We start from the raw sequence: 25563 nt of genomic DNA, 5'->3' as shown, positions 1-25563 counted from the left end.
TCCAGTCGACCCTCTTTGACGTCACCGACCGATAACCAGTTACCTCCCGATAACCCGCGAGGTCTCAACTCGCACTTTCACCCGAGGCGGGTGGAGCCACCCCCGGCAGCCTCGGAGACGGCACCGTTTCGCAACCGCTTGCACAATACCACAATTACGCGTGTAGATTCAGGGGATACGTAGGTATTAGCTGCACGGTCGGTCGTCACGCTTCGAAGAAGATGTCCTAGTCCTCTCAAGACTAACCTTAACCTGGCATTTTTACACTGCGCGCTTTTACATTGTCATTAGCGCTAATTGGCGACCCTTTGGGCGAGCGGATTCGAATCGGGCGGACGCGCCGCTCGAGTAAAAGCATATAATTGCAGTAAAAGTGAAGGAAAGCGCATTTTTACGCTGCGCTAATTCGCACTATTGGATTGTTTTTGCGGCGTATGCTAATCAAAAGTCGACACCTATGCTAATTACTTTGCTTTATTATCATTCTGGTTTGTATTAATGGTTCTGTTTACAGCGACCACGGCGTCAGAAAACTTCTGATGGGGCGATGGAGATCAAAGGGGCCGCTCCAGGACTAATAGAGCACTGGAGGGCTTCGCTCGTTCAAATTGGACCTATTAAACAGACCCCTCAAAGAAAGGGCCCCCCCCTCGACACATTTTCACAACCATCCAAATTTAGACAATCCTTGACAATTCACTCTTATCTCAATTTACATTATTCCACTCTTACGTAAATCAACGTTGTTTACGAATCCTCTTCGACAACGTTAAAAATAAAGATGGGGTCAGCTCGAATAATTAAAATTTTATCGAAACTGAACTGTCAGTTCCTGAATTATGATAATTCCACGAAGTTCATCGCGGACCTCGATAACCAAACTCAAACACAAATCGCATAAATTAACCAAGACAGCTGACGCAAACCAACGGAACTAGGAAGCGACTCCATCGGTAAAAGTCATATGAAGTTGTGTCGTGTCAAAACCCAATTTGACACGGATCTGATGTGTCAAATCTTCGCAGATGATGCGATCCGAATTAAGTGCGGATCGGTCAAATTGACTTGATCCGAAAGCTAGTTTGAGTACTTAATTGTCGACTTAAGTGGGAGTCATTTTGCGTGTCAAGTTTCGAAAAAAACAACTTGCGTAGGTGTGATTCAGGTGTAATTATTCGACAAAAATTCGTTTGTTTAAAACGGTTCGGCTTGAACTGCATTCAACTCTACGCTAGAAGGAGGTTGTTTACGTTAAAATATGTCACTTTATCTCGTGATGACTTGGGATTAGATAAATCAAATTAATTTAAAAATAAACTAGTTGGAGATAACGTGATTAAGAGATAATGTAGGTGTGAACACAGAAAGATACAAAAAGATTCAATTTCGCCAATTAAGAACTAAAGCACAATCATGAAGCTTAGTTTTACTCACTCAATTAATCTTAATTAGTAAAACTTCAATTATGACTATATCTAAATTAATTTCATAACCGGTACACATAACCCTATCTCTTGTTTATTTTTATTTCAAATTGTATTTACTTACGTAGGAGGTTGATAAATTGTTGCCCAATACATTTTGTATCGATGTTTTTAAAAATATGGCTTAATTAAAACGAAAACGTTTATGTTCGAGTTTTTTTCAAATATTGTATGACGACCACCGCGTGGACTGATAACACGTAACTTCTTGATAACCGTTGGAAGCTTCGTCTAATTAAACATATAAAAATATAAGTGTTGACGTTATTTAAAAAAATGATAATAAACGATGATGAGTGCATGCAAGAGAGGAAATAATTAGTGAAGCAATTCGAACAGATCAAAATTAATTAAGACAGCTTTTGTCAAAGAATAAAGAAAATATCGTTATGACTTAAATTGTCACAACACTTTAGAAATGCATTAACGGTTTTGTAAGATTGCAGCTTCTTGCTTTTATTTATTTATTTAATTTGTTGACTACCTTTTAATATTCGCCATCATAATTAAACAGTTTCTTTTTAAATGACAGATTTGCAACAGTGTAAATTAATTATATCTCATTAATTATAGTACATTTTGTTTGATTAAAAAATTACAACAAGTAGAGTTACGTCATTTAAAGTAATCATAAACGCAGATATTTCATTGCAAAATAACAATTAGATAATTGAGACGCTTTTCCTCATGTTTATAATATTTTCGTCCCTGAGGTTCAAACTTCAAAAAAAAATCACAACAAAGTGAATTTTTGAGAAACAAATATTACGAAACGTTAAATAAGGTTCTCAATAATAAATAAGGTAACGGACAACTCATTCCTCAAATTAAAAGAGAGGATATTATCGATAAATGCCGTGAGTGTGACAAAGATAGAGGTACACTATTTCTAGGGATTTTTGTGACTTGAAATGTTACGTGTCAAACAGATTAACGTCAAACAAATTAACTTAACCAAATTAAGTGAGATGGAAATATTCGTGGCAACCGTTGTCGTTACCTTATTTATGAATTTATGATCGAAAACCTTAACTTTAAATAAGGTAACGACAACGGTAGTAACAAATATTTCCATTTCATTTAATTTGGCGTAATGTTAAGTTAATCTGTTTGATACGTAAAATTTCAAGTCACAAAAGTCCCTAAAAATAGTGTACTTCTGTCCTTGTCACACTCACGGCATTTATCCGCTCTTTTAATTTGGAGTCTCAAAAATAAGCATTGTCGTTACCTTATTTATCATCGAGAACCTTAACTTTAAATAAAGTCACTAGATATCTAGTGACTTTAACTTTAAAGAGTCCACCGCGTCATCTACTGCCCCACAATTAAACTAAACTTTTTGGTTTTGTTATGTTTTCTCGAACTGTCAAATATCTTGGTTACTCCGTAAGTAAATGTAAATATGTAATTCTATACTGCACGATAAAAAATGTTTATTTTCAACAAAAATACATTTAACGATTCCACTAAAACAACATAAGAAACTGCACTAAAAGGTATCGGGCATTTCAATTTATCCTCAAAGTTGGCGTTGAAGAGTCGATTGTGAACGCACCATTCGCCAACACAAACAGCGCAAAAAATGAGGTTAGATTTAAACAGTTAATCCGTGATCTGTAATCCGTGGTGCGATCACAATCGACTCGTCAACGCATACTTTGATTATTTTCAATGTGTACTTCGAACGTTCAAAAAAGTGTTCTAGAACGCAAAATTATCAGTTAGTGTCCGCACTGTATTTATCTAGTGCGATAACGTTAAGAACATCTCCTTTATTACTGGGAATTTTGTTTGATACATAAATAAAAACATAGTTACGTCATTTGAATTAATCACGAACAAGGATTGCAACGTACGTTGGAACAGTTAGATAATTAATTCTTTTAGAAAGTATTTTTCAAGTTTTTTTTAACTCTACGAAGTATTTCAATTGGCACAATTAGGCTTGGAATTTCAAAAAATCTTTGTACATACTCGTACTTTGGATTTTCAAAAATTCTTCTAAATTGCGAAATTATCAATCAGTGTATGATTTCCACGCTGTATACATCTACTGCGATTACATTGTAGATTAATAAAAATTGCATTTTGTTAATTATGTATTGAAAATTTTGTTTAATTAATGTAATCAATTCTTTACCTTATTTTCACAATGTTATTCTGTCTGTGCTAACAAACTTTAATAATCTCACATTTAAAAAAAAATATATTTTTTCACAACGTTGTCATCGATCATAAATCCAAATTTGTGAACTTTTGGATACAAACATTACTTATAAAACTTTAAAAAGTTCATTGTCTTCTGTTGGTTCACAAATCACAATGCAACAAAATTTTGTTGTTGTTGTCATTTATTGAAATGTAAAATATCTTTACTTTATGAGTAAATCATTCTGTAGCACGTGATATAAAACGTTTTATTTTCTTTCTGTTTACAAAAATAAATCCAAGGACTTGATCAAAACATTGCATTGCAATGCACTAAGAGATAAAAAATGTACTTCAAAACTTGTTCTAGAACGTGCAATTATTAATTTTAATATACAATGCGGTATCCACGCAAGTGCGAAAACATGATTTTGTCGATTACTGTCACAAGCGTGACTTTCCCTGGTAGTCCGGTCCTGATTTTGCATCAGTACTACCAACCATGTCAACGCAATAAAAATGACTCAACTTTAGTCTGCAAAATTGGTCGATCGATTAGTGCGCTGTGTCTACGCTGCATACAGGGTGTAACAGAAAAAAGTGCATTTATTTTAACTGGTAATAGTACTCATCAGTTACAACAACTTTTCTAAATAAAGTTTCTTGGAATTTGCAAAATTGAATTTTATAAATCTTTAAAATCTTTTTAAACAGGAATCGTAAAAAGTGAAAACGTTTTTATTTCCTTCGTATTGCATTTGATGAATAAAATGGATTCACTTTCGTTTGTTTTTTTATTACTGCTGGGGCGGGTAAGCAAATCTTTAGTAAATTTAGATTAGTTTTTAAAACCCTTCAGAATCTGTTTTCGAAAATAAATTATTTAGAAAAGTTGTAGTAGTCCTATTACCAGATAAAATAAATGCAACTTTTTCTGTTACACCCTGTATAACGTTAAGAAAACGCGTTATTGTCGACAATCAGAAGTGGGCCTTTTCCTGGTTGTCCGTCCCTGGTTGGGCAACGCTCGTTATCGGTACCATCACGTCGAGCGTTATATAAAAACGTCTGCACTAAGTATACAAAACCGTATTACTTAATTTTAAAGTTCATTTGTCTGCGGGACATTTCACTTCCTTGTAAATCAATCTGTGCGACACATTGCGCCATTCCCCACAAACTTACCGAGGCAAATACTATTTCATATAGAGGAATTTTGAAAGAGAAACGGAATAGCAAGCCGCACGGAACGACCGATATTTCTCGCCTGGTGGTCGAAAAAACCTCCGACATCCTATCCCCCGCTCGCATTACGCCCAGGAAGTGCGAATTTTTGTTTACAAACAGAAAATCTAAACGCCATTCGGAATTTCCTGCCGTCAGCGGCGCACACCCGACACAAAAAAAAAAACAAGATCCTGACGCTAACCGAATCCCACGACGTCATCAACTTGTTTATGAAAGCGAATCTGCTGTAGCAGAAGAGGACACCATTCGAAAAATATGGACGGATTTAAAGGCCAAGGCCAGCTCGATCACGTGACGTCACGAGCGCTGTCCGTCGACGAAAAACAGGCTGGAGTTGTTAGTGCTGCTGCGAAAACGGTCTGCACGGTTTTTTTTTTCGCCGCACTGTTCTTCGGATCGAATTGGCTGTGTTATTGTGGTCATTGCGAAGCAGGTTAACGTGTTAGACGGTCGTTTGAAGGTGGCGCTGTCAAGGTTGACGGCGCCATCTCGCGACGAGTCGCCATTTCGCGTCGGGGACGCCATCTCGCGGCGGTCTCGCGTCGGTTAGAGTTTGAACCGAACAGACCACTCAGATAAGACAAATATAGCTCGATGGGCTCTTATTTGTTCGACTTATCGGGAAGGGCACCTAAGGTTAAGACTACACAGATAATTTTTTAAATGTCGCTTATCGCACTGACACAAACAAATCAATTATTTTTATTCGATACGGTTCAAGTGTCTTAATCGTTTCCATCTACGAAAAACAGAATTCGGTTTACAAAATAATGGAATGGCGTAAGCCGCGATTTTCGGTTTGTTTTTATATGCGTCAGTTGCGAGATTTTACACCAGGAGCAGCAATCTTAATCGGCTTTTTGAGTTATCTTGCGCACTTTGACTGGTCAGACACGAATGACTCGGAAATATTACTCAAAAATTTTATCGCGAGTAACGTAAGTGGAGCATGGAAAAACTGGCGTTATTTGCAGTTTCTCCGATTTTTTCGGTATCTTATCGGGTGATAGCCTTGGTGTTTCTCGATTTTCCAAACTAACACAACAAGGATCGGGTTGATTCTGTTTGTACACAGATGCGTCACATGTTTGCGTTAGTCTCTTCGAAAACAGACAAAAATTTTTCATTTCGTAAACGGCCAAGGTGCTAATTTACGTCCTATTTCTTTGGCAATTGTGTATCGACGAAAACTGATTTGTAAATAGGTTTTTAACAGCGTGTGTAAATTACCATTGTGTTAGCTTGATAAAAAAATTAGAGATGTGAAAATTGAGGTGCCACCTAGCAGTTGTAACAACTCTGTAATACTGACTGCAGAAAATTCAACAAACAACCCAAAAAAAAAACACGATTTTTAGTTTTAAGTTTTCTCTAAAAACTTAAAAATACGTATGTTACTAAAAAAGAACTTTCAAGGACTTTAGACTGGACTTTACAAGTTTTCTTAAATCGAAATAAATTTGCAGAATTGTGAAACACTTTTGCAACAACTGGCTTCAACAAGTACTGAATTTGACATCATTTTTTCACTTCAATTTTCGGTAGAAATCTTTAGTAAACTTTAGAAATATAGAAATAAAAATCTTTATGTTCGACTGTGACAAATATAGATGGTTTATGACGTTATTTTGAGACCATAAACTACCACTTTATCGGACTAGTCCGGTATTTATTATTCCAAATAATAAATACTACTATAATAAATAAAGTCGCAAACCTGCTGTCATTCTACATTTACTTCATAGATGTCACTGTTATTTTTTTGTAATTTGAACAAACAATGCAGTCGAACATAAAATATTGTATGCAATACGTCCGTAATGATGCTTTATTGGACTCTTCTATTTCGACTCGTCCAATAAAGCATTACATTATGGACTTATTACATAAATAGCTATTAAAGAGTCTGTTATTTTCCAAGTATGTTGAAATTTGTAATTTGCACATTTTGAAGTTATAAAAGAATTTTTTTCTGGGAAAAAATTGGGTAATTGTTCACTTTAACTACTTCTGGAATTTTCGCGTTTTTTCTGGTTAGACAGCTTCAGGGCGTCCTCCATTCAAACCTTGCACAAATGCCTTTTTTTTTCTCTTGTTGTGTTTCAAGGTCGCGCCAATGCCTTAGTATAACTACAGGGCAAGGAAAAGTTTTAGTGGTGGAAAACGATATAGGAGGACGCCCTGAGGCTGTCTAGTCAGAAAAAACGGGAAAATTCCAAAAGTAGCTAAAGTGAACAATGGCCAAAAATTGGATAGATTATTCTATAAGTTTACTTCAATAAGTGGTGGAGTTGACATCACTTTTACAACGTCCTACTTTCCGCAGAAACTTTTGACAATCTTTGTAAAACTAGAAATTCTTCAAGGAGTGATTTGGATATTTTCTTAAAGTAAAAAAAGTCTGACAAAAAATACAAATTGTTATGAAAAGAATTTAGCAGAGCTAAATTAAAGCCGTAAATTAAACTAGACAACTTATCTCGATCTGATAGATATGTATTTGTGAATGACTTTGCAAGGTCAATTTAATTTTCATATTTTCTAAAAAGCAAAAACCATTTTTGTAACGAAGGAAAGACAAATCATCCCTTGCAGAATTGCACAGATTGTGTCTATAAGTCAAAGATCTACAAATTTATCCCAATTTTTCGCAAATTGAAGTAAGCTTGTAAAGTTGTCAAACACTCTTGGAACAACTTACTTCAACAACTGATTGATTTGACATCACTTTTTCAACGTTAATTCTCAGCAGAAAATTTTGGGTAATCTTTGTAAAACTGTAGGAGTTATAGAAGACAAATCAGTTTCTCCAAGAAAATAAAAACTTCTGTAAGTCAAAGATTCATTTATTAAATTTGACAAATTATCTCAACCAGATAGAAAAGCCGGAATGACTTTTCAAGTCAAGTTAAAAGACTTGTTTGTAACGAAGAAAAGACAAATCGTTCCGATGAGAAAAACTGCACAGAACGTTTCTGTCAGTAAAAGATCTAGAGATTCACCTCAATTGAAGGAAGCTTGTGGAGTCGTCAAACGCTTTTGGAACAGCTTACTTCAATAAACGAAGAATTTGACATTGTTTTATTCAAAATAAATTGTCAGTTTAATTTTTTTATCCAGTCGTCGGTATTCAAATTGAAACATGATTTCTGCTTCGATTATTTCAAACTGAACAATTCCATTTCCTAAAAATGTCTAGTTCTACAATTGAAATTTAAAGGTGTCATTGTGTGGCAACCACCGTTGAAGATTTATTCTTATTGTTAGAAGTCAAGCTGTCTGACATTTGTCCTGTTTGCAGTGAGATCTAAGTTAAGACAGGGCAAATCAGGTCAAAGTTCTAGTTGTAGGTACACAACGTAAATCATCAGCGTGTCATTGTACTAAATGCATCACAAATCCATCTAAAAATGACGGGACAATTTTTTTTTCTGAGATTTTTAATTTTTCAGGTTCAGTGTTCGCCTCTGACACAATGTCAATAATTTGCAAAACCTGCCAGGTGCTAAACATTTCGCGTCTGGTTGACAAGATATTGTAAGTCTAATTAAATATTTAGCCAATTACGTACAACCTGCCGTTAAAAATTGATTTTTAAATGTATCTTTAACAACTTGTATAAATTACCATTTGTGTTTGCCTGCGGGTAATTAAGCAACTAAAATAAGAAATAAAATGCAAACGTGAGCGACCCTGAGAAGTATCTTCGCCGCCAAATTTCGACGAAAACTGTTATTTTCGATCCGGAATGACAGTTGATGCGAAGAAAATCTTCATATTTATTGTCAGCTGTCGGATTTGGAGGCATCTGTGATCGTCCGTCGTCTTAAATATTGACTCTGCGATAAAGAAGAGATAGATACAGCGGAGACATTGATAGGAATATTTTGAGTGCACACGTGTGAATTTTGAAAGTACAATGCCTCATTATACTAACAGATCGAAGGGTCCCATCTCTTCAATGGATCGATCCGAGTCCCCGATAAATCAACCGGCTGACCTCGGCCAGAAAAGCCAATTTTCTTAAATTAATAAATAGGTGGGGAATTCCTCCTAACAATGCCTTATTAGCATTTATTAGCAGGAAATGTCCTTGTAAAACACCACACGTACAATTTACATTGTAATTCCAGAGGATAAATCTTGGCTGGCGGTTTCATAACCAGACCCATCCGAGAGGCAGTCTGAGTGGCGCCGACGATGACCGAAAAAGAAACAACGCCGGCCAAGGGGTTGAGGTGCAGACCTTGAAACAACTTTTGGTCCGGTGGTTTTTTTATCCAGCGATGGAGCCGAAATTCACGGTCGAATCGGCCGGCCGCCTCTCTCTCCGGATTCGCGTCTGATTGAGGAACAGCGCTTGGTGACAACACGAAAATAATAAACAGAGAAAAAAGTCGGATTTTGAAAGAGAGAAACTTGCGCGCTCAGAACCAGTCTCTAAAAGTGATGTTTGCAATATCCAGTCGTCCGTGACTTTCAGATCCTCAAATATTTAGTGATCGTTCGCAAACAGAAAATTAAATAACGTTCATGAATATACAATGCGAGGCGTTGTTATTCTTCGCGTTTGCCCATCTAAAAGCTAAACAAACAGAGGACCCCCGGGGATGGCGCGCAAACAGGAGACCGCCGCCCCTGGTGAACGACCCCAGTGGCGTAGCCGGGGAGAAAGCGAGGGAAAGACGCTCGACCGGCAATTCGAAAGCTTCAAGAAAGTGCCGGCTGCTACAATGACAAATCAAAAATTCGTCTCGATTCCCGAAAGTCGAAATTAGAATGCCACAGGCTTGAAACCGCTAATTTTGCAAATTTGCAATCGCACCGACTGCTCTCTGATACTGGGAAAAAATAAACTTCAATTTCACAGTGTTTAAGGAATTAGCGCAACCAAACCGCAAACTGGAAAAAGCTAGAGAAAACGCAAAAAGACAAAGTGGACTGGAAGGAACAAAAGACACCAACAAAAACAACAGACAACACGGACACTTTTCCAACGTTTTCGATTTGTGCGTTTTGACGCGCACTTCGTGGTGTTTTCTGAACCCGCGGTGTGATTCCGAGAATCTTTACTTCATTATATTCACGATAATAACCACTCTGTATGACGGGAAAATACCAACGCGTGACCAACTACACTTACTGTCTCCAACCGTGTGTTATTACCATTTTTGTTTACCAATGTAACCACGCTACGGAGGATGAAGAAAAAGTAACCAACAAGAATTACAAAAAAATACAAAATATGTACCAAAATAGAAATGCTTATTTTGTACAAGTCATTTGTGAATGTTAGAAACTGCAAAAGCAGTTTTTGGGCAATTAAAAAGTTCTGGGGAAAAACCAAAAATGAGGAAAAATGTTGTATCCTATGAAAGGATTTTTGTTAAGAGAAAATTCTTCTTGCATATCTTATTCCAAGTTGGGCAAGGAAATTGACAACAGTGAAGTTGCGTAAGTTTTAATTAATTTAAAGGGTCCACCGAGGAAGATACAATTTTGGGTAATTGTTGGAATTTTCGCGTTTTTTCTGGCCTCAGGGCGTCCTCCTACATCGTTTCCCACCACTCACACCTTGTGCAAATGAATTTTCCTTGCCCTTTAGTTATACTAGACATTGATGCGACCTTGAAACACAACAAGAGAGAAAAACAAGGGCATTTGCGCAAGGTTTGAGTGGTGGGAAACGATGTAGAAGGACGCCCTAAGGGTGTCTGGCCAGAAAAAACGTGAAAATTCCACAAATAGGGAAAGTCAACAATTACCCAATTTTGGATATTTTTAAATAGATGAATCTCTTTCGAAAAAGCGACACCTGGTACCTAATTCTGAGTTTTGACCAAAAGATGATTTTAAAACTTGATCCAAAAATGGTTTCAAAATGTATGTACTTTCTGAAATGTTTAGGTCCTTTTTCCAAAATAAAATATTAGAGTATTGCTTGAACGTTGTTCCCAAACGTTCAAGTGTTCTCCATATCCATGAAAAATCTTCACTGTAAAATTATTTTTCAAGAAGAAACTCTACGAGGAGTAGCTTTTGGAGATGGTTGGTGGAAGCATTTGCTAGAAACAAATTCCAAAAATAGAGAATGTAGAAAGAGGGACAAAACATTGAAATTGCTTAAAAAGATACTTTTCCCAAAAAGACCTCATCCTCATAAAATACGGAACGGAAATACGGAATTTTAGGTTATTGATTGATTACCATCTTGAACCAAAAACATCTTCCTTTGCAACCTATTTATGAGAATTTGTAACCAAAATTGTATTTTCTGGTGAATTGTTCTACAAAAAATAATCTAACCGAAGTGTTTTCTACAAAACACTTAGAAAGTGTGGTGCGGCATTTGAAAATCAAAAACAGATTCACTCTAGAGGCAGCGCAGCAGAAACGATTGTTGGAACGTGTTATTTCAGAAGTTATTAGTCTTTGGTACTTTTTTCCATCTTCATGTACACATACTAGATACACACACAAAGACAAATATTTTGTGGTTTAAGAGAGTGCAAAGCACGTGTTGCCAACTTATGACAAATTTAACTAAATATGTGAACCTCGCGCAAACAATGAATCATGTCAGAAAAAATTACATCGTAGGCAACCCATAATCAAATGAACAAAAACAAAAACCATTTAAATTGAAGAGACAGGACAGGAGGATAATGAAGCATCGATCAAGGCTAAATTTAAAGACTTACAAATACATACCACGCGTGAAAAAAATATTTCTACTGGACCCAAATTTGCACAATAGGACTTTGAAAGGAAATATTTGTGATGAGTTTTGAATAATTTTTGCAATTTGGTCATGATGTCGACGATCGCTTTTCCGATGAGTCATTTCAGAATCGTTTCTATTTTTGCGTGGTCAAGTGTCTCTAACAATTTGAGTAAAATTGTGATTGTCCTGTCAATCACGAATTATAAAGTCAACGGTGCCATTACCGTCGACTTTCGGTTAATTGTGGGACCTGAGCCGGCACTGACCATGTGGAATATCAATTTTTATAATCACCTTGCGCTTTCACTTTCCATTAAATAAATCCATGCAAAAGTTGAATTATGATTCATTCATTTTCCGTTTCCTGTGTGGAAGTCGAAACTGTGCCCACCATCACCTTTCTCTCGCTCACGCGCAACCAATTAAAAAAATAAAAAATCCATTCGAGTTCCGTACGTTTTTATTTAAGAAAAATAACAAAATCCACTAACAATTTCCCTTCGAAAGTTACCCTTAGGAGTTCCTCCTTTTCCTCCTCCTCTTTCTACTCCTGCGCCGTCTCCGCCCTCTGTCTGACGGCTCGGGAGTCCTCGTCCTGCTCCTGCTCCTGTCCGCCTCCGAATCCGTCTCGGTCTCGTACTCGTCGTCCTTGTCGCTGAAGATGCTGGTCGCGTCCGTGGACTGGCTGCGGCGACGCCTGCGGCGGCGGCGGCGGCCGCCCTCTTTCTTCCGCCGGCGCCGCCTCATGGTGTACGTGTTTTTGGAGGGGTCGACGCGGCCGCCGTACGCGTTCCGGATGGCGTTTTCGACCAGGCTGATCGACTTGGAACCGCCGCCCCCTTTCCTCTCGGAGATGGCACGCAGGACGTGAGGAAGGAGACCTGGGTACTTCCCATTGTGCTTCATTTTGGAGTACCACGCGTTCAATTTTGATTCATACTTTGACAAATTTTTTGTGTTTTTCACTGTGTTGCCACGTAAACAAATTTTGTTTTGACAGCGCCAAAGCGATCCAGCGCAGGATTTGTTCCGCCGTTTCTACAACCACCTGTCGCTAATCCCCTCGTTTGCGTCGCAATTTCGCCAAAAATCGAACTAGGCCATCTAATTTGCCATTCGTAGATAAGACGAAGGGCAGGTGCAAGTTCGCACTCGCCTCTTTTGCATACCTCAGCCATCTGCCAAAAATGCGACCCAGAAGACACCGCTCCGGAAGAGTTTGACGCACTTGGTGGGTTTTCGCGGGGCATCTGGGCCAGTGGACCAAAATAAATGCGGCTTTTGTGCGGAGACAACGCACTTTTCGCAGAAGAGGAGTCGCTGGAGCGGTGCCAGTCGAGAAAGCGGCCATTACAAAACAGGTTCGTATTTGCCTGTTCATTGAGTAATCGGCGATTATGAAGACGGTAAATATTGCAGGTCCGGAGGTTCGGTCTTGGCCAATCCCGTCGAAAATCTCCGCGCTTCTCGGACAACAAACGTGACCTTCACGGAGCGAGAGTCCGGGTCTCTAGCTCCGCAATAACAGGAACTCCATCAGCTTAATTACCTAGTTACCAAGTTTACAAAAAAGTACTGTTGCGGAGAAGAAAGCGAAGACGCTCTGGGACTCTCGGAACGCGGAAAAAGCGTCACCAAAGACGAAGAAAGACCTGGTGGTGTTGTATTTTTTGGACAAAAGGCGGAACCGCTTGTTTTGATAATTGCTCCGAAAACTGCGCACCTATTGCGTAAAACTACTCGAATTATTACATCGCGATTTCCTTTAATTTTAAAAATCGAAAGTAAATGTGTTTGACTGTTACTTCACTAAATAAATACTGGTTCGATGACTTTCTCTTCGCGTTTAATCCACGATCCACGTAGGTTTCCATTTTCGAAGTGGCAACCATATTGACCGGAGTTTGTGTCGCTTCTGTGAATTATCACCGGACCACGAATTCGATTAGCGAGTGACGTTCGCACCAAATTCCTTCGGCAAACACAAACAGATTTAATTACGGAAATTAAATTTAATTTCCTTTTGTTGGCGGAGTCGCGATTTATCGTGTTGTTGGGCACGAGGTGCCATTACCGCGACCATTAATTGTTGGTGCGACGAAAAACAATACAAATTATTACATAATGACGGCGATTTCGTAATTGATAACAAACAAATTAATCGGTTTAAAAATAGCCGGCCCGAATTTCGGCCGACACTCAATTTGCCCGACTGACTCATCAACATCGATCTGGACCAAATAGCGATCATTGCCGATTTCAAGTGCATTTGCGTCAGAAGCCACAATTCTGCTCATTGTCAAATGAACTAAGACCCCCATATTTCACATGCTTCTTATCTTAATGATTCCACAATTCGCCATTATATTGCCGCAACATAAACTAAAGCACAGTTTTGTTTGCTCGCTTATTGGACAATTAAAATATTTATGGAGGAATTTGCACGCCAGCTCTTTCAAAAATCCAACAATTCGATACTTGCACCGAGATCGCTCATGCTGAAAATTATTTCCTCGTATCTTCGGTAACCGTGACCTTTTGACCCGGTTTCAGATCGTATATTCCTATTTTTTCGCATTGTGCGGAATCGCTTTTCCTATCGGAAAATCTCCGAGCGCCAACTTTCTTGCACTTTTTCGCTGTGCTAGACTCTTCGCTCTACTTGTCCATCGAAACGAGGATGACACTGAAACCGCCGACGCAATCCAAAAAACGCTACTCTTTTTTTGCCAAAGCTCCACAATGGCGGATTTTGATAATGAGCGACAATATCTGTACATGTTTCTCTCAAGGTTGTTCCGGTACTTGCTTCTGATTAGTACTCGTGTTTTTGGAGGATCTCCAAATGCAGTTTCCCATCGCATCCTCCTTTCCTTCGGCTTTGTTCTTGTCCACGAGTCCTTCCCGACTCACCTTCATCGAAAGTCCGGACCTCTCTCTTTCAAGACTAACTTTAATTATCGCCGACGTTAATGACTACAAAATTAACCTCTGTACACTCCACACAATTACGCGAAATCAACAGAAATATTTGACCAAGTCCTATTTTGTTTCCTCAAAACAAGAGACGAGTACTTTGTATCAGAACTGGCCGGCAAGATATCCAGATCCATCATTCTTTTGCCGCGCCTTTGTAAATGTATTGTCTTATAACGGCAGCCGGTATTTCTCCGACTATTAAACGCACTATACATTAGTCACACTGTCTTTCCAACAGTCCGGTCTTGTCTCTTTCAAGAGTAAATTTAACTATCGTCGACGTTAATGACTACAAAATTAACTTCTGTACACTCGGTGCATACAGTAAGTCCAGAAGTAACACCAAGATTCAATCAAATAAACGTTTAACAAGTTTTATTTTCTTTGAAAAATGCAAAATGGCCAGCAAGAAGTCCAGATCTGAAACCAGTATGGTTTTTTTGCTGCGCTGTGAATTGTTCTCACTCTTATGAATATAGCGTCTTTCAAAACACAAGAATAGTTGCCCAAGAGCAAATTTCTTGTTCTTGTGATGCATACAGTAAGACCAGAAAATCAGAAATTACACCAACTTTGAGTTGTCAATCAGCGAACAGTTAGCAAGTTCGGTCTCGTTGAAAAAGTGCGTTCTGCACCAAGAGGGAGTATGTTTGTCCCGAACTGGCCACCAAGAAATCCAGATCTGATACCCATATCACTCTTTCTCTGCATGTCGCACGTCAAGACTTTCAAAATGAAATCATTTTCAAGGTGAAGCAAGCGTGCATTGCCTTAAAAAACCCAAGAATACTTGTCCAAAATCTGTGACCGACTTCTCGCAATCTCAAACGCACTATACATCATCACAATTTCTTTCCGTTTTCAAATTTACTTTCATTCTGTCGCACGAGCGGTCCATTTAATTCGCCCGAATTAAAACCGGAGAAATGAATTACTGGATTCGAGCTGCAGTGGCATCCATTTTCTCTGATTCTGATTATGCAACAATTCCGTTCGGCCATTCCGCCGGTTCGTCAACTTTCACAAGTTCGCCTCTTCCCGTTTTCGGGTGCGAGTTTGCGTCACAAAATCGCGCCGTCCGTGGCGGCGTTGTGATCGGTGCGTTTGTGACCTTTTCGAATCTGGTTTAGGCACGCCGCGTTTCCAAATAATACGGGGATATATCTCGGCGAGAACTAGAAATCTCATCAAGTGACTCGCCGGCCGTCCCACATAATAATCGTCTCTGTCGGATTATAAAAAACGGCGTTGCGAAACGTCGTATTATAAATACAATTAGGCAAGCGAAGTAAAAGAGATACATAATGCATGAGCGTGTGGAGTGGAGAGGCTGTGGCGAAAATGCTTCCAAGCACATTAATTCTTCATGTTATCACTTAAATGAAAATAATAACAGTTTAATTGGGAAAAAACCAGACAAGTAGCATGTCTGGAACATATTAATAAACATAGTAGATGTTGTCGCCAGTAATTTGACTAGATTGACGACCGTCCAGCTGTGGGCAATTGTTTTATATTAAATGTGACCGGCGAGGGGTCAACTGAGCCCCTTTCCGTCTTGATTGGCTGAACAAGCGCCGCTCGAGCTGTCCAATTACCGTAATTGTCCGAAAAACGAAAACACTCTGGTGGCAACTTTTGAGGACCGCTCCGACCTGTCGTGATTCGCTCCAAGAAAGTGAAAACTGATGTTACAACAAGACTGGAAGATTATGTATGTCGCGTCGGACACACAATACAAGGAGGCTCCACCGGCATAATAATAATACACCGCACGACACCGTACTACGAATGCTAATATTACATTTTATATGTTTCTAATACCCGGTATCCTGTCTCTTGTATAATGGATTGACGAAACCAACACCCGATCCGACAAAAACAAAGCTCGCGGGGTTGTGGAACTGGTTCTCCACCTTTTACGCGGTTTCGATCGAAAAAGCTCTCGGCCATCCGGAAAAACAACTAACTCTTCGTAACAGCCATTCAGGAAGGATTATGGGGTCGAGATTGCACAAGGGGGGCCGTGCAAAACACGTGTACCGCAATTAGTTAGTCCAATTGGAAATGAATGGAAGAGAGATTGGGATCGACGTGAGTTTCCGGCGTGGTCGATTAACAGATGGGTGGATTACCCTCGAGGAGGGGTTGGTAGACGGGGTTTACCGTTTGCTGTGTTGTACCAACGCACCTGTCCACTTAGTGTTCACATTCCGACCTGAAATCTGCAAGGGTGTTATAAAATCGTACCGTTGGCTACCTGGCCAGGAGCTAACCATTAACACAATATTTTATTATTCTTTGGGAATTCCGACCAGAAGACGAGATTGTGGCGAATCTGTTTTCTTATTCTGGACGCCGCGCCGTTCGATTGTCTTTAGCAGTATTGTTTTAGTCATTTATAAACATATTTTGTTCTTCCTCGTTAAAAAAAATTGTATTAAGAATGCAGACGGAAACTGACCTTTCTCAGGAGGCTTCTTCGTCCAAAGAAAGAGACAAATATAAATAAACTTTGTTTTTTATGTCTTACAAAATTCAAGTAGTGCTAGTTAACCAATGTTATTTATTATTTCTGTTATTTTTTTATAATCAATTGTCAAAGTGTTGTCAGGTTGGTATGAGCCACTGGTTATTTGATAGTAATTAGGTTGGCAACGTAAAATGTCAACTGTATGTCAGTCATTTATGTGAATTGTGAAGGCGCTTGCGCTAGTGAAGCCTCAATTACATTTAAATAAAAATAAAAAGTTAAATGAGTTTCCGAAAGCAAGGATCTAACACAACGAGAAAAATTGGCTATGATTAGATTACGTGAAGAAATGCAGAGAGAAAAACCGACCATGCTAAACTGCAGTAAAGATGCACACATATTCGAGGTATTTTCTTTTATAATTTTAATTTTAATATGGGCCAATGGTGTTCGTCACTGCGAGGAACTGATTAGAGAGGACTGGAAATAATTGATGGGAAATCTACCAATTGAGGACATTCTTTCAATAATAATTCAACTTTTCGCAGAATCATATTCGGAAGACGATTGGGGGTTAGATTCTAAAGATGAATAGGTAAACTGCTTATATTACCCATTAAATAAATTCCCATTTTCCTGTTCAGTTGCACTTTTCAGTATCATTATGGTCTTTATTTCTTGTCTTTTGGTATAAAATTTGGCTGCACCTGAAACTTTTCTGACATTTGAAAATTACTGACCTAACCTCAATCCTGATTTAGGGAGATTTTACTATAGAGGTGTTCCGAAATGCAAGGTTTTAGGGTGATATAGCCTCTTTTTTGAGGGAATTTTGACACTGACAATTGATTTAAAAAAAAAATTGACTTTATTTTTAACCAGTTTTTACAGAAAACTTGGTTCGTAGTTCCTTAGGGAACATGCATCAAAGTTTAATTTTTCTATTGTCGCCTTGATGATGATAGCCTTACTGACGAAACGCGCTTTCGCTTCAATTTAATAATAAAGTGTATTTGGTATTAACGATAAGGTGTTTATAAAACTTTGGCTGTTCTACTTTAAAAGTCAAGAAAACAAAAAAATATTAAACAGGTTTCCGGATTAATCACTTTTTTTGTTCGACACTGTCAGAATTTGAGAATTTTCTCCTATGTGAACGGATTTTGATAAATTTGACAACTTGTCAAAACGAAACGTCAAGCTAATTTAAAAGATTTTCAGCGATTTGGAGCCTTTGGGGGGCTCGTCGAACAAAAAAACGTTGTATTCAACTCATTCTTGTGTAATTTGGGCTTTTCTTGGCACTGAACCTTTAAAACTTTCGTTTCACTCCAGTTTTAAACTGGCCCACTCATGTCAAAAAAAGCCCAAATTACACACGAACTCGTTAAATAAACTACTATTTTGTGAACAAGATAAAGAAAAAAACGACAATTCGTGGAACTATTGATGTTTGTAATTTAACCATTTCAAAAGATTTTGAATTTTATTTTACAGAAGAAAAATGCATCATAATCATGTTAGTTCATTAAAAAAAAAAGAAAACAAAAAATCTGAAAATATTAAATTATTGGACTAGTGTAATCTGTGCACCATAACGTGATTGGCTGGAGATCTATAAAAACTTTAAACGACCATAATACATTATGTTGTACTTTGAAAGAACCCTTGTGAGATCCCACGATTTCCCGGTCCCCAAATATTTGTGGTCGTTGAGAACTTAATTGTTCAAGTTTTAGTTTTCATTTAATGAACGACCCCACATTCCAATTTCGAGTTTTATTCACCGAGTACTTTTCGATATCTTGCAAGACTGCACTCTCCACGCCAAGTAATCTTTTCGTTTACAATCCATTTTCTCTTCGGCCGCGTTCACCCGACTTTCACGCTATTTTTGTAGATTCGTTTTTTGCCCAACGCTGTGAACAATTTCCATTGTGTCTGGTGGAAGAGCGATCTCCACGTCCATCCGTCATTTCGCGTCGAAACGGTCGTTTCCCGTGGAGGCGCTCGTCTTCAAATGCTGAGACCTACACTTTCCGGTTATCGCTGCGCCGCCTTTCTCTAAATCAGCCGTTTATCCAGCAAACGTAAATAGCCTTGGGCCGAAAGGGCACCCCTGCCCCACTCCGCTACCGTCGGAAACGCTAGACCGGCGACAGAGAGCCTACGAAAGCGGCGATTGTTACGAAACGTCGCTACACATTACCATATAATATAGATGTGAATTCGGATATTCGTGGAATTGAAACGTGTCGTGAATGCACAATGCACCCGGTGTCGAAACGTCGCCGCTCTGCGAAATTTCTTTCTTCCACCCAGCTTTTCCCCGGGCGAATGCTGCAAGAACGGTCCGTGTTGCGTTGACCGCCGCGAAAACGCCGCCATTAAAGTGAAACCGGCACATGCATTCGTTGCGGCGAAAAAATCCGATCGCTTGCTGCATTTCTCGTTTTAATTACGTGTGTGCGAGCTAATTTAATTTCATATTAGCTTGTCGCTGCATATCTTGCTGCACCGTTTTCGTCATTACCGACTCTCGGGCAGGGTGTGTGCGGTCGAGTCGCTCGCCTTGGTACCGAAAGGCGTCCGAACGCGGTGAAATCGCACCGGGATGGGACACTAAATGGTACGATCGCGTGCCGTTTCCTACTTCCGGAAAATGCAACCCAACTGCACGGTTATTAGAATATTGCGACATGTGCGCGATTACCTAACCGCACAGTTATGAAACGGACGAAAATAGTCGCAGTGTTCGGAGAAAAACCGTCCTGTTGACCAACAGGATGCAGACGAGTGGAGTGCCGTCGCCACCTCTTCCCAACAGGTGGAGAAGATGGATCGTGACTCAAATAATGTCGTTAGCATCTTCAATTTGGGTCATGACAATGAGAATCTTAATGGCTTGTTTCAAAATGTATTTGAATACCAATAGGTTAACATTGTCGCAACAGCGAAAACGATAACCAAACAGAGGAGCCCCGAATCGAAGAAACGCGACACCCATCTGGACACCCTGAGGGGCTTCTCTTTCGCCACTTCCCATCAACTGCAGTCGACCGTGGTGTCCACCTTACCGTCGTGACTTGGCACTCTTCCTTCGAAAACTGTTGTCCTGTGGGAATCACACAAATTGAGGATCAGTACGTTGAAAAACAAAATTAAGCCGGAGGTGTTTTCGTTTATCATATGTGATTGTCCAGGAGTCCGTCTAGATCGCCGCCCCTCGCCGGTATATCCGCCGCCCCCTTACGTAACGGTGGCCGCGTCCGCCACTTTCGCTTCTCGTCCGAGCTCCTCCGTCGCATTTCTCTTTTGACGGTGAAAGTGATCAACATGAGGAAAAAGAGTGAAACCATCGTTACGACCGTGACCTAGTGCACGGCGGGACCTGCAGAACTCTTCTCTCGACGCGGTGCGCTCTCGAGCGCAACTTCCAACCTGGCGCACCCACGCCTATCCTTCGATACACCGACGATAAACACTGTAATTAGACGACGGGACTACTCTTGCGTTAAATAATCTGGACTAAAACGAGACTGGAACTAATTGTCGAGCCGCTGGAAGCCCCCGCTTCCTTGTGCCGCATCTCTGGGGGGCAATCCGGCATCGTAACGGCCGTGTAATTTCGCAATTGTCAGCTTTTAGGCGGTTTTTCGACGAACTGCGGTTGCATGTTGGCGGCGAGTCACGTCAAATGCGCTCGAGGAGGGACTCTTCCTACGTGGTGAGCGGCCTCTCACGGAGAAGCTCCCAACTGGGGCTAGCTCTCAGCCGTAAACGCACTAATTACAACGGACGACACTACAATTTACCAAATAATAACCTACACACAAAAAAAATAACCGAGGGGACAAAGCACAGAGTTTCTGGTCCCACCAACCGAAGAAACGGAAAAACAAAAACTGCTCAAATTCTTTTAGAAAACTAGAGTATCCGTTTGAAACAGCAAAAGAGTCCTGAGAAACAGTTTTTAAACAAGGCAACTACATAACTGGTGAAAAGAAATTGAAAACAATGGAGAAACGTCCATGTATGTTGAACCAAAAATTATGTTAAATGGAGTCATAATTTCGTGCGGTTTTCAATTTTTTCTCATGATTCAGGTGTGGTGACCACCGGAGCAATTTACATCGCGAATGACCTCGAGTGTGTAGCCCCGCCTTGACCGTCGGTGCAGTTTCCAAAAGTCTGTTTTGTGATCTGTCGTTGGCAACTCGAAGTGTGAAATGCGTCGGTGGTGCCAAAACTCATCATCGAAGAATGTTAAAATCTGGACCTGGGCAATGGAACGTTTGTTGCCGTAGATCGTTGTCCGACGGCGTCTTGCACGAAAAATTTGTTAAGAGGAATGTTTCTGAGTGAGCTTCGAAGCGACTTTTTTCGTGAGGCGTTGGTTGACGGAAGCGCCCCAAAAAAGAGAAGAATTCGATCGGAGGGGCATCGTCGGTCGCGATTGTGTAAGATGGCGTTCGCGTCAAAAAAGACAAAAACAGAAATTTTACGAGCGCTTCTTGGAAGCGGAGGGAAACGTGGTTAAAATTACAACTCCGGTCCGGTGACTTAGTCAAAACAAAAGGTCAAGTAACAGATGTGAACTTCTCAATTTTCCCTAATTGTCGGTCAGCATTGCACGACGTCGATAAATACGCAGTTGACGAATCGCCGACGCAGGAAACGCAAACCGGAAAGGTCCGGCGCGCTTCCTCCTCTCAACCGGAAAAGGGATTATCAGCGCCCTCCCACAACGCCAGATTTAACAGTGCGTGAAAATTTCATTTAATTATTGCAACCAGGAAGAGTCGAGTGTTGGTTCCTTCACGTGACGATAGATTATCGAGGAAGGTTTTTGTCATTCGTTAAAATTCTACGGATCGTTCCCGGTTCTCTCTCGATCTTTGTGTTTTGAAATAAACTCGCGACTCTATTATTACCGGGGGCGGTTATTTTTACGCACTGGCTTGTCTTGTTTGTGTGTACGTTTCACCGGCGATTTACATTTATTTTCTGGTTCTTTATTGTGATATTTCGAGGCTCACTCTTGGTCAGGGTCGCCCAACAAACTGCTTATTCATGACAGCCATCTTAAAATAAGTCGAAGCGTTTTTTGCACATCGGACACACCTAGACGAGATTCGCGAATTGGATTTGCGTCCTCCAACGCGACAAGTCGCAGATTCGGACGACGCCGAAGAATTGTGACTAATTGAGGTGTACTGGTGTTAACAGGAGTCCGAAGGGTCACAGCGATCCACTGATTCACGAAGTGACTCTTCATGCTCCGATAAAAAATCTATGATTCACGGCGGATAAATCAGCTTTCGCTCGACGTAAACCGAGACCGCTCCGCACATAAATTCGATATTCTAAAAACGCGTTATTAGCTTGAAAAACAAGTTTATTTCTAGAATTCCGATAAGAGCGCCCGATAAAGACCTCTTTCTCATTGGCCGAGACTTCTCCCAAATCCGGCTCCGCCGTCGAGGACCGCAATTGATTTTTTAACCCTCCAGTTGCGCCACTAATAACCCCTCTCGACTGACATATGTCGGTGGGGCTTATCGCACCCCTCGACAATTCGACCGTAAGCCATACGGGTATCACCTCGTCCGTCGAGAAACCCGATAATGGCCAAATTGAGATGAATAATTGGTCACTTACGGAATCGGGGGTCGCGTGCGTCGAAAAATCACACGAGCATCCCCCGGACATGTGGACGCATACGGGTCGCAACCCTTGACGACGCCCCGATGCGGGCGCAACCCCTCCGATTACAAAACAAACACGCCCAACTGGCTATGAATTTTAATGCAAATCCCACTTGTTGGTGCTTTCCCATCGCTTCTGTAACGAGAACGGTCGCGGTCGCTTTTCGACGAGGCCTTAATGGGAATGCAAATCGATCAAAAAGGCGAAGCGATTTTTTTACGGCGAGATTAATTGGCCGATTCGGGAAACAAACGAGCTGTTCACCGCTGTATAAAATTGCAATAATTTTCGCAGCCAAAGGAAATACAATGCGGATTATGATATGAGTAATTTATCGTGACATTGCTATACATCCTCTTTTGAAAAATAAATTAAAAATAAAACGCGAAGTCCAAGGTTTTCAACATGTTAATTGTTATGTACTAAAAATGATTCACCTGATACACGCCATAATCATTTATACCAACACTAAATTTACATTTTTGCCACTTTTAATCTAACAGATAAGTGAAAAACGCAAATACGCCTCCGTAATCATGTTCGTTATTATTAATACGAATTGCTAATGATAAAAATTATCATAAGTATTTTTTCTGGCGTAGTCACGACCTAGCTATGTTTTTCGAATGCCAGTACAATAACAGACCACCAACATGTATGCAACCCAACATACACAAAGCGCCCTCTCACGGCCAGTGCACCTCACTAAAATACAACTCTACATTCACCTAAATAATCACTTACTCATCTCTTTAAATACATCGTAGTTGCATTTAAAATTCCTCCACCAAAATAATACTCCTCTGAAGCCATATAACAAAGACGTGAAAATATTCCACAAAAAAAGATTCCTGCAATGACCAAATTGTTTTTTGTCAACTAGAAAACAGCTTTTTTTCTTGTTCAAAAAAAGATTCTTGCACAACACTCTCGTCAATATTCTTGGCATAAGGTGCAAAAAAACTGTGGAATCCAAAAAATATGTTTTAATCCATTCCAGACTATAAAAACTCTGATAAAAACATCATTCATTCCCTCATTTAATTTGAACCTTTCTTACTGTTACAGGTCTTGACGTCCCTAAAATATACAAATTCTGGTCAAGATTTTCTTATTTACATTCAACAATTTCCTTATAAAACAACAATAAATTAACAATAGACATTTTAAAAACAAAGTTTATCACCATCTTCCTTACCGACTGCCGACTGGACACCACCCTGCATTACCGACTTGACCAAAACAAACCAACATGGACACCAGGACCAGCTGACACCTAACCTGTTTTATTTCCAGTTGAGTTTGTGTACGTTGTTTCCGTTTTTTGTGTGACTATGGCAGCAAAAATAAAACGTGGGGATCGCGTGATGCTCGAGATCCGCTCGTCGGAAGTGTTCGAAGGCGACGTGGAGTACTTCTCGGAGAAGAGCGTCGAATTGTACAACATCTTCTGTCAGGCCACCAACACCGAGTACGAGGGGAGCATGGTGTTCTACCGCAACGAAGTGGTGGCGATTTCGCGCATTTCCGAGTCAACCGAGTCGGACAACTCGCTCCCCGAGAAAGGGGGCTTCCCAGAGGAGTTGAAAAAAATAAAGATGCACCCGGACGAATTCGCGCGGTTGAAGCAGATGACCTTTGATTTTGTTTTTGTAGATACGTTTGGACCGCGATTTAAAGATGCGGTTGAGGTTTTAAGCAACAGGGAGTCAGTCGCGGTTGTTGGGTTAGGAAGTACTTTCACAAGGGGGAAGCAGTTAAGTTTGTTGATGATGGCTGATTTTAAACAAGTTTTTATTTTTGATATGTTCTGTTTGGTGGACTTGAAGGAACTCAAGGAGATTTTACAATCTAGTTTTATATGTAAAGTTGTTCATGATGGTAGTGCATTGTTTGACTGTCTCTACCATAAGTACAAGGTGGAAATGAAAAATGTTTTTGACACGCAGGTACCTTGTAAACTTTTACTTATGCAACACTCATATTTTTATTTTAGGTGGTAGATTCCATGGAATCAGAACAAGAAGAAAAGAAAATTGTTAAGAGGAATTTAAGTGAATGCTTAAGTCATCACTTTAATTTCCCCCCCTCTTTGTTATCAGCTGCAATGGTAAATATTTATTTATTCATCTTGAGAATCTATCTCAACATTTTTTTCTACAGGATGACATGCCTGACAAAAACTGGCTTGAGAGACCTATTATAAAATCAAATAAGATCAAGGCAGCACAATTAATCACATATTTGTTAAGTCTGAGGGATCACCTGGTGTTAAAAATACATCAAAAATATACTGACAGAATTCATACTGAATACACCAAGTACAAACATATAAGTGATCATGAACTGATGATGATGAGAAATATGAGTTTACACAGCTCTAAATCATAATTTTAAAGTAGTTTGCTTAATGGTGATTTTAATTTTTTTAGAAAATATGAAACTGACATTTGCTATAGCAATAAATTATAACTATAAACAAATTGCGACTAAGGATAATGTGATACTTATTTTAAGTAATATTAAGCAAATTCAATTTTTTTATATGTATAGTGAAGGTTGGTCATGAGTAAAATTACTTACAAGTTACATTTTGGCAGTTTTGGTTTCCTTGAATTCTTGTTCGCACGAGTGAAGCACTGTACCACAAGAAAAACCCACAAAGTGAAATCAACAGTGTATTGCACAAAAATTTCGAAAAAGTTAGGTTATGTCTCGTATTTTTATTTTGACATTTACCTCATATTATTATAAAGTTTTCAATACAATACCACTTCATTTTAATTAAGATCAGT

The 25563-nt window shown here is 39.6% G+C and overlaps 1 protein-coding gene and 2 long non-coding RNA genes across 3 annotated transcripts; 2 read left to right on the top strand and 1 right to left on the bottom strand.

The window, feature by feature from the left end:
* The first annotated feature begins 4309 nt into the window (after nt 1–4309).
* Nucleotides 4310–13442, top strand: LOC138133333 (uncharacterized). The gene is made up of 3 exons (XR_011160327.1): nt 4310–5519; nt 12608–12968; nt 13027–13442. It is a non-coding gene; the product is annotated as an uncharacterized lncRNA (long non-coding RNA).
* A 6520-nt stretch (nt 13443–19962) lies between these two features.
* Nucleotides 19963–23956, bottom strand: LOC138133332 (uncharacterized). Its single transcript, XR_011160326.1, has 2 exons — nt 23820–23956; nt 19963–23769 (listed from the first exon to the last, which is right to left on the bottom strand). It is a non-coding gene; the product is annotated as an uncharacterized lncRNA (long non-coding RNA).
* A 4-nt stretch (nt 23957–23960) lies between these two features.
* Nucleotides 23961–25357, top strand: LOC138133328 (piRNA biogenesis protein EXD1). Its single transcript, XM_069051205.1, has 3 exons — nt 23961–24717; nt 24765–24878; nt 24932–25357. The coding sequence occupies exons 1-3, from the start codon at nt 24103–24105 to the stop codon at nt 25157–25159; spliced, it is 957 nt and encodes a 318-aa protein (XP_068907306.1). The 5' UTR covers nt 23961–24102; the 3' UTR covers nt 25160–25357.
* The last annotated feature ends 206 nt before the right edge of the window (nt 25358–25563 follow it).

This window comes from Tenebrio molitor, chromosome 6, assembly GCF_963966145.1.
Source record: "Tenebrio molitor chromosome 6, icTenMoli1.1, whole genome shotgun sequence".
Classification (NCBI taxonomy): domain Eukaryota; kingdom Metazoa; phylum Arthropoda; class Insecta; order Coleoptera; family Tenebrionidae; genus Tenebrio; species Tenebrio molitor.
Note: the sequence above shows the minus strand (reverse complement) of the source record. Positions and strands in the feature narration are given on the sequence as shown.

What these genes read in the sequence shown, in the direction of transcription:
- LOC138133328 (XM_069051205.1), top strand. Translation starts at nt 24,103, where the DNA reads ATGGCAGCAAAAATAAAACGTGGGGATCGCGTGATGCTCGAGATCCGC. An exon ending in AAAATGTTTTTGACACGCAG is followed by an intron (nt 24,718 to 24,764) that starts GTACCTTGTAAA and finishes TTTTTATTTTAG; the next exon opens with GTGGTAGATTCCATGGAATC. An exon ending in CTTTGTTATCAGCTGCAATG is followed by an intron (nt 24,879 to 24,931) that starts GTAAATATTTAT and finishes TTTTTTCTACAG; the next exon opens with GATGACATGCCTGACAAAAA.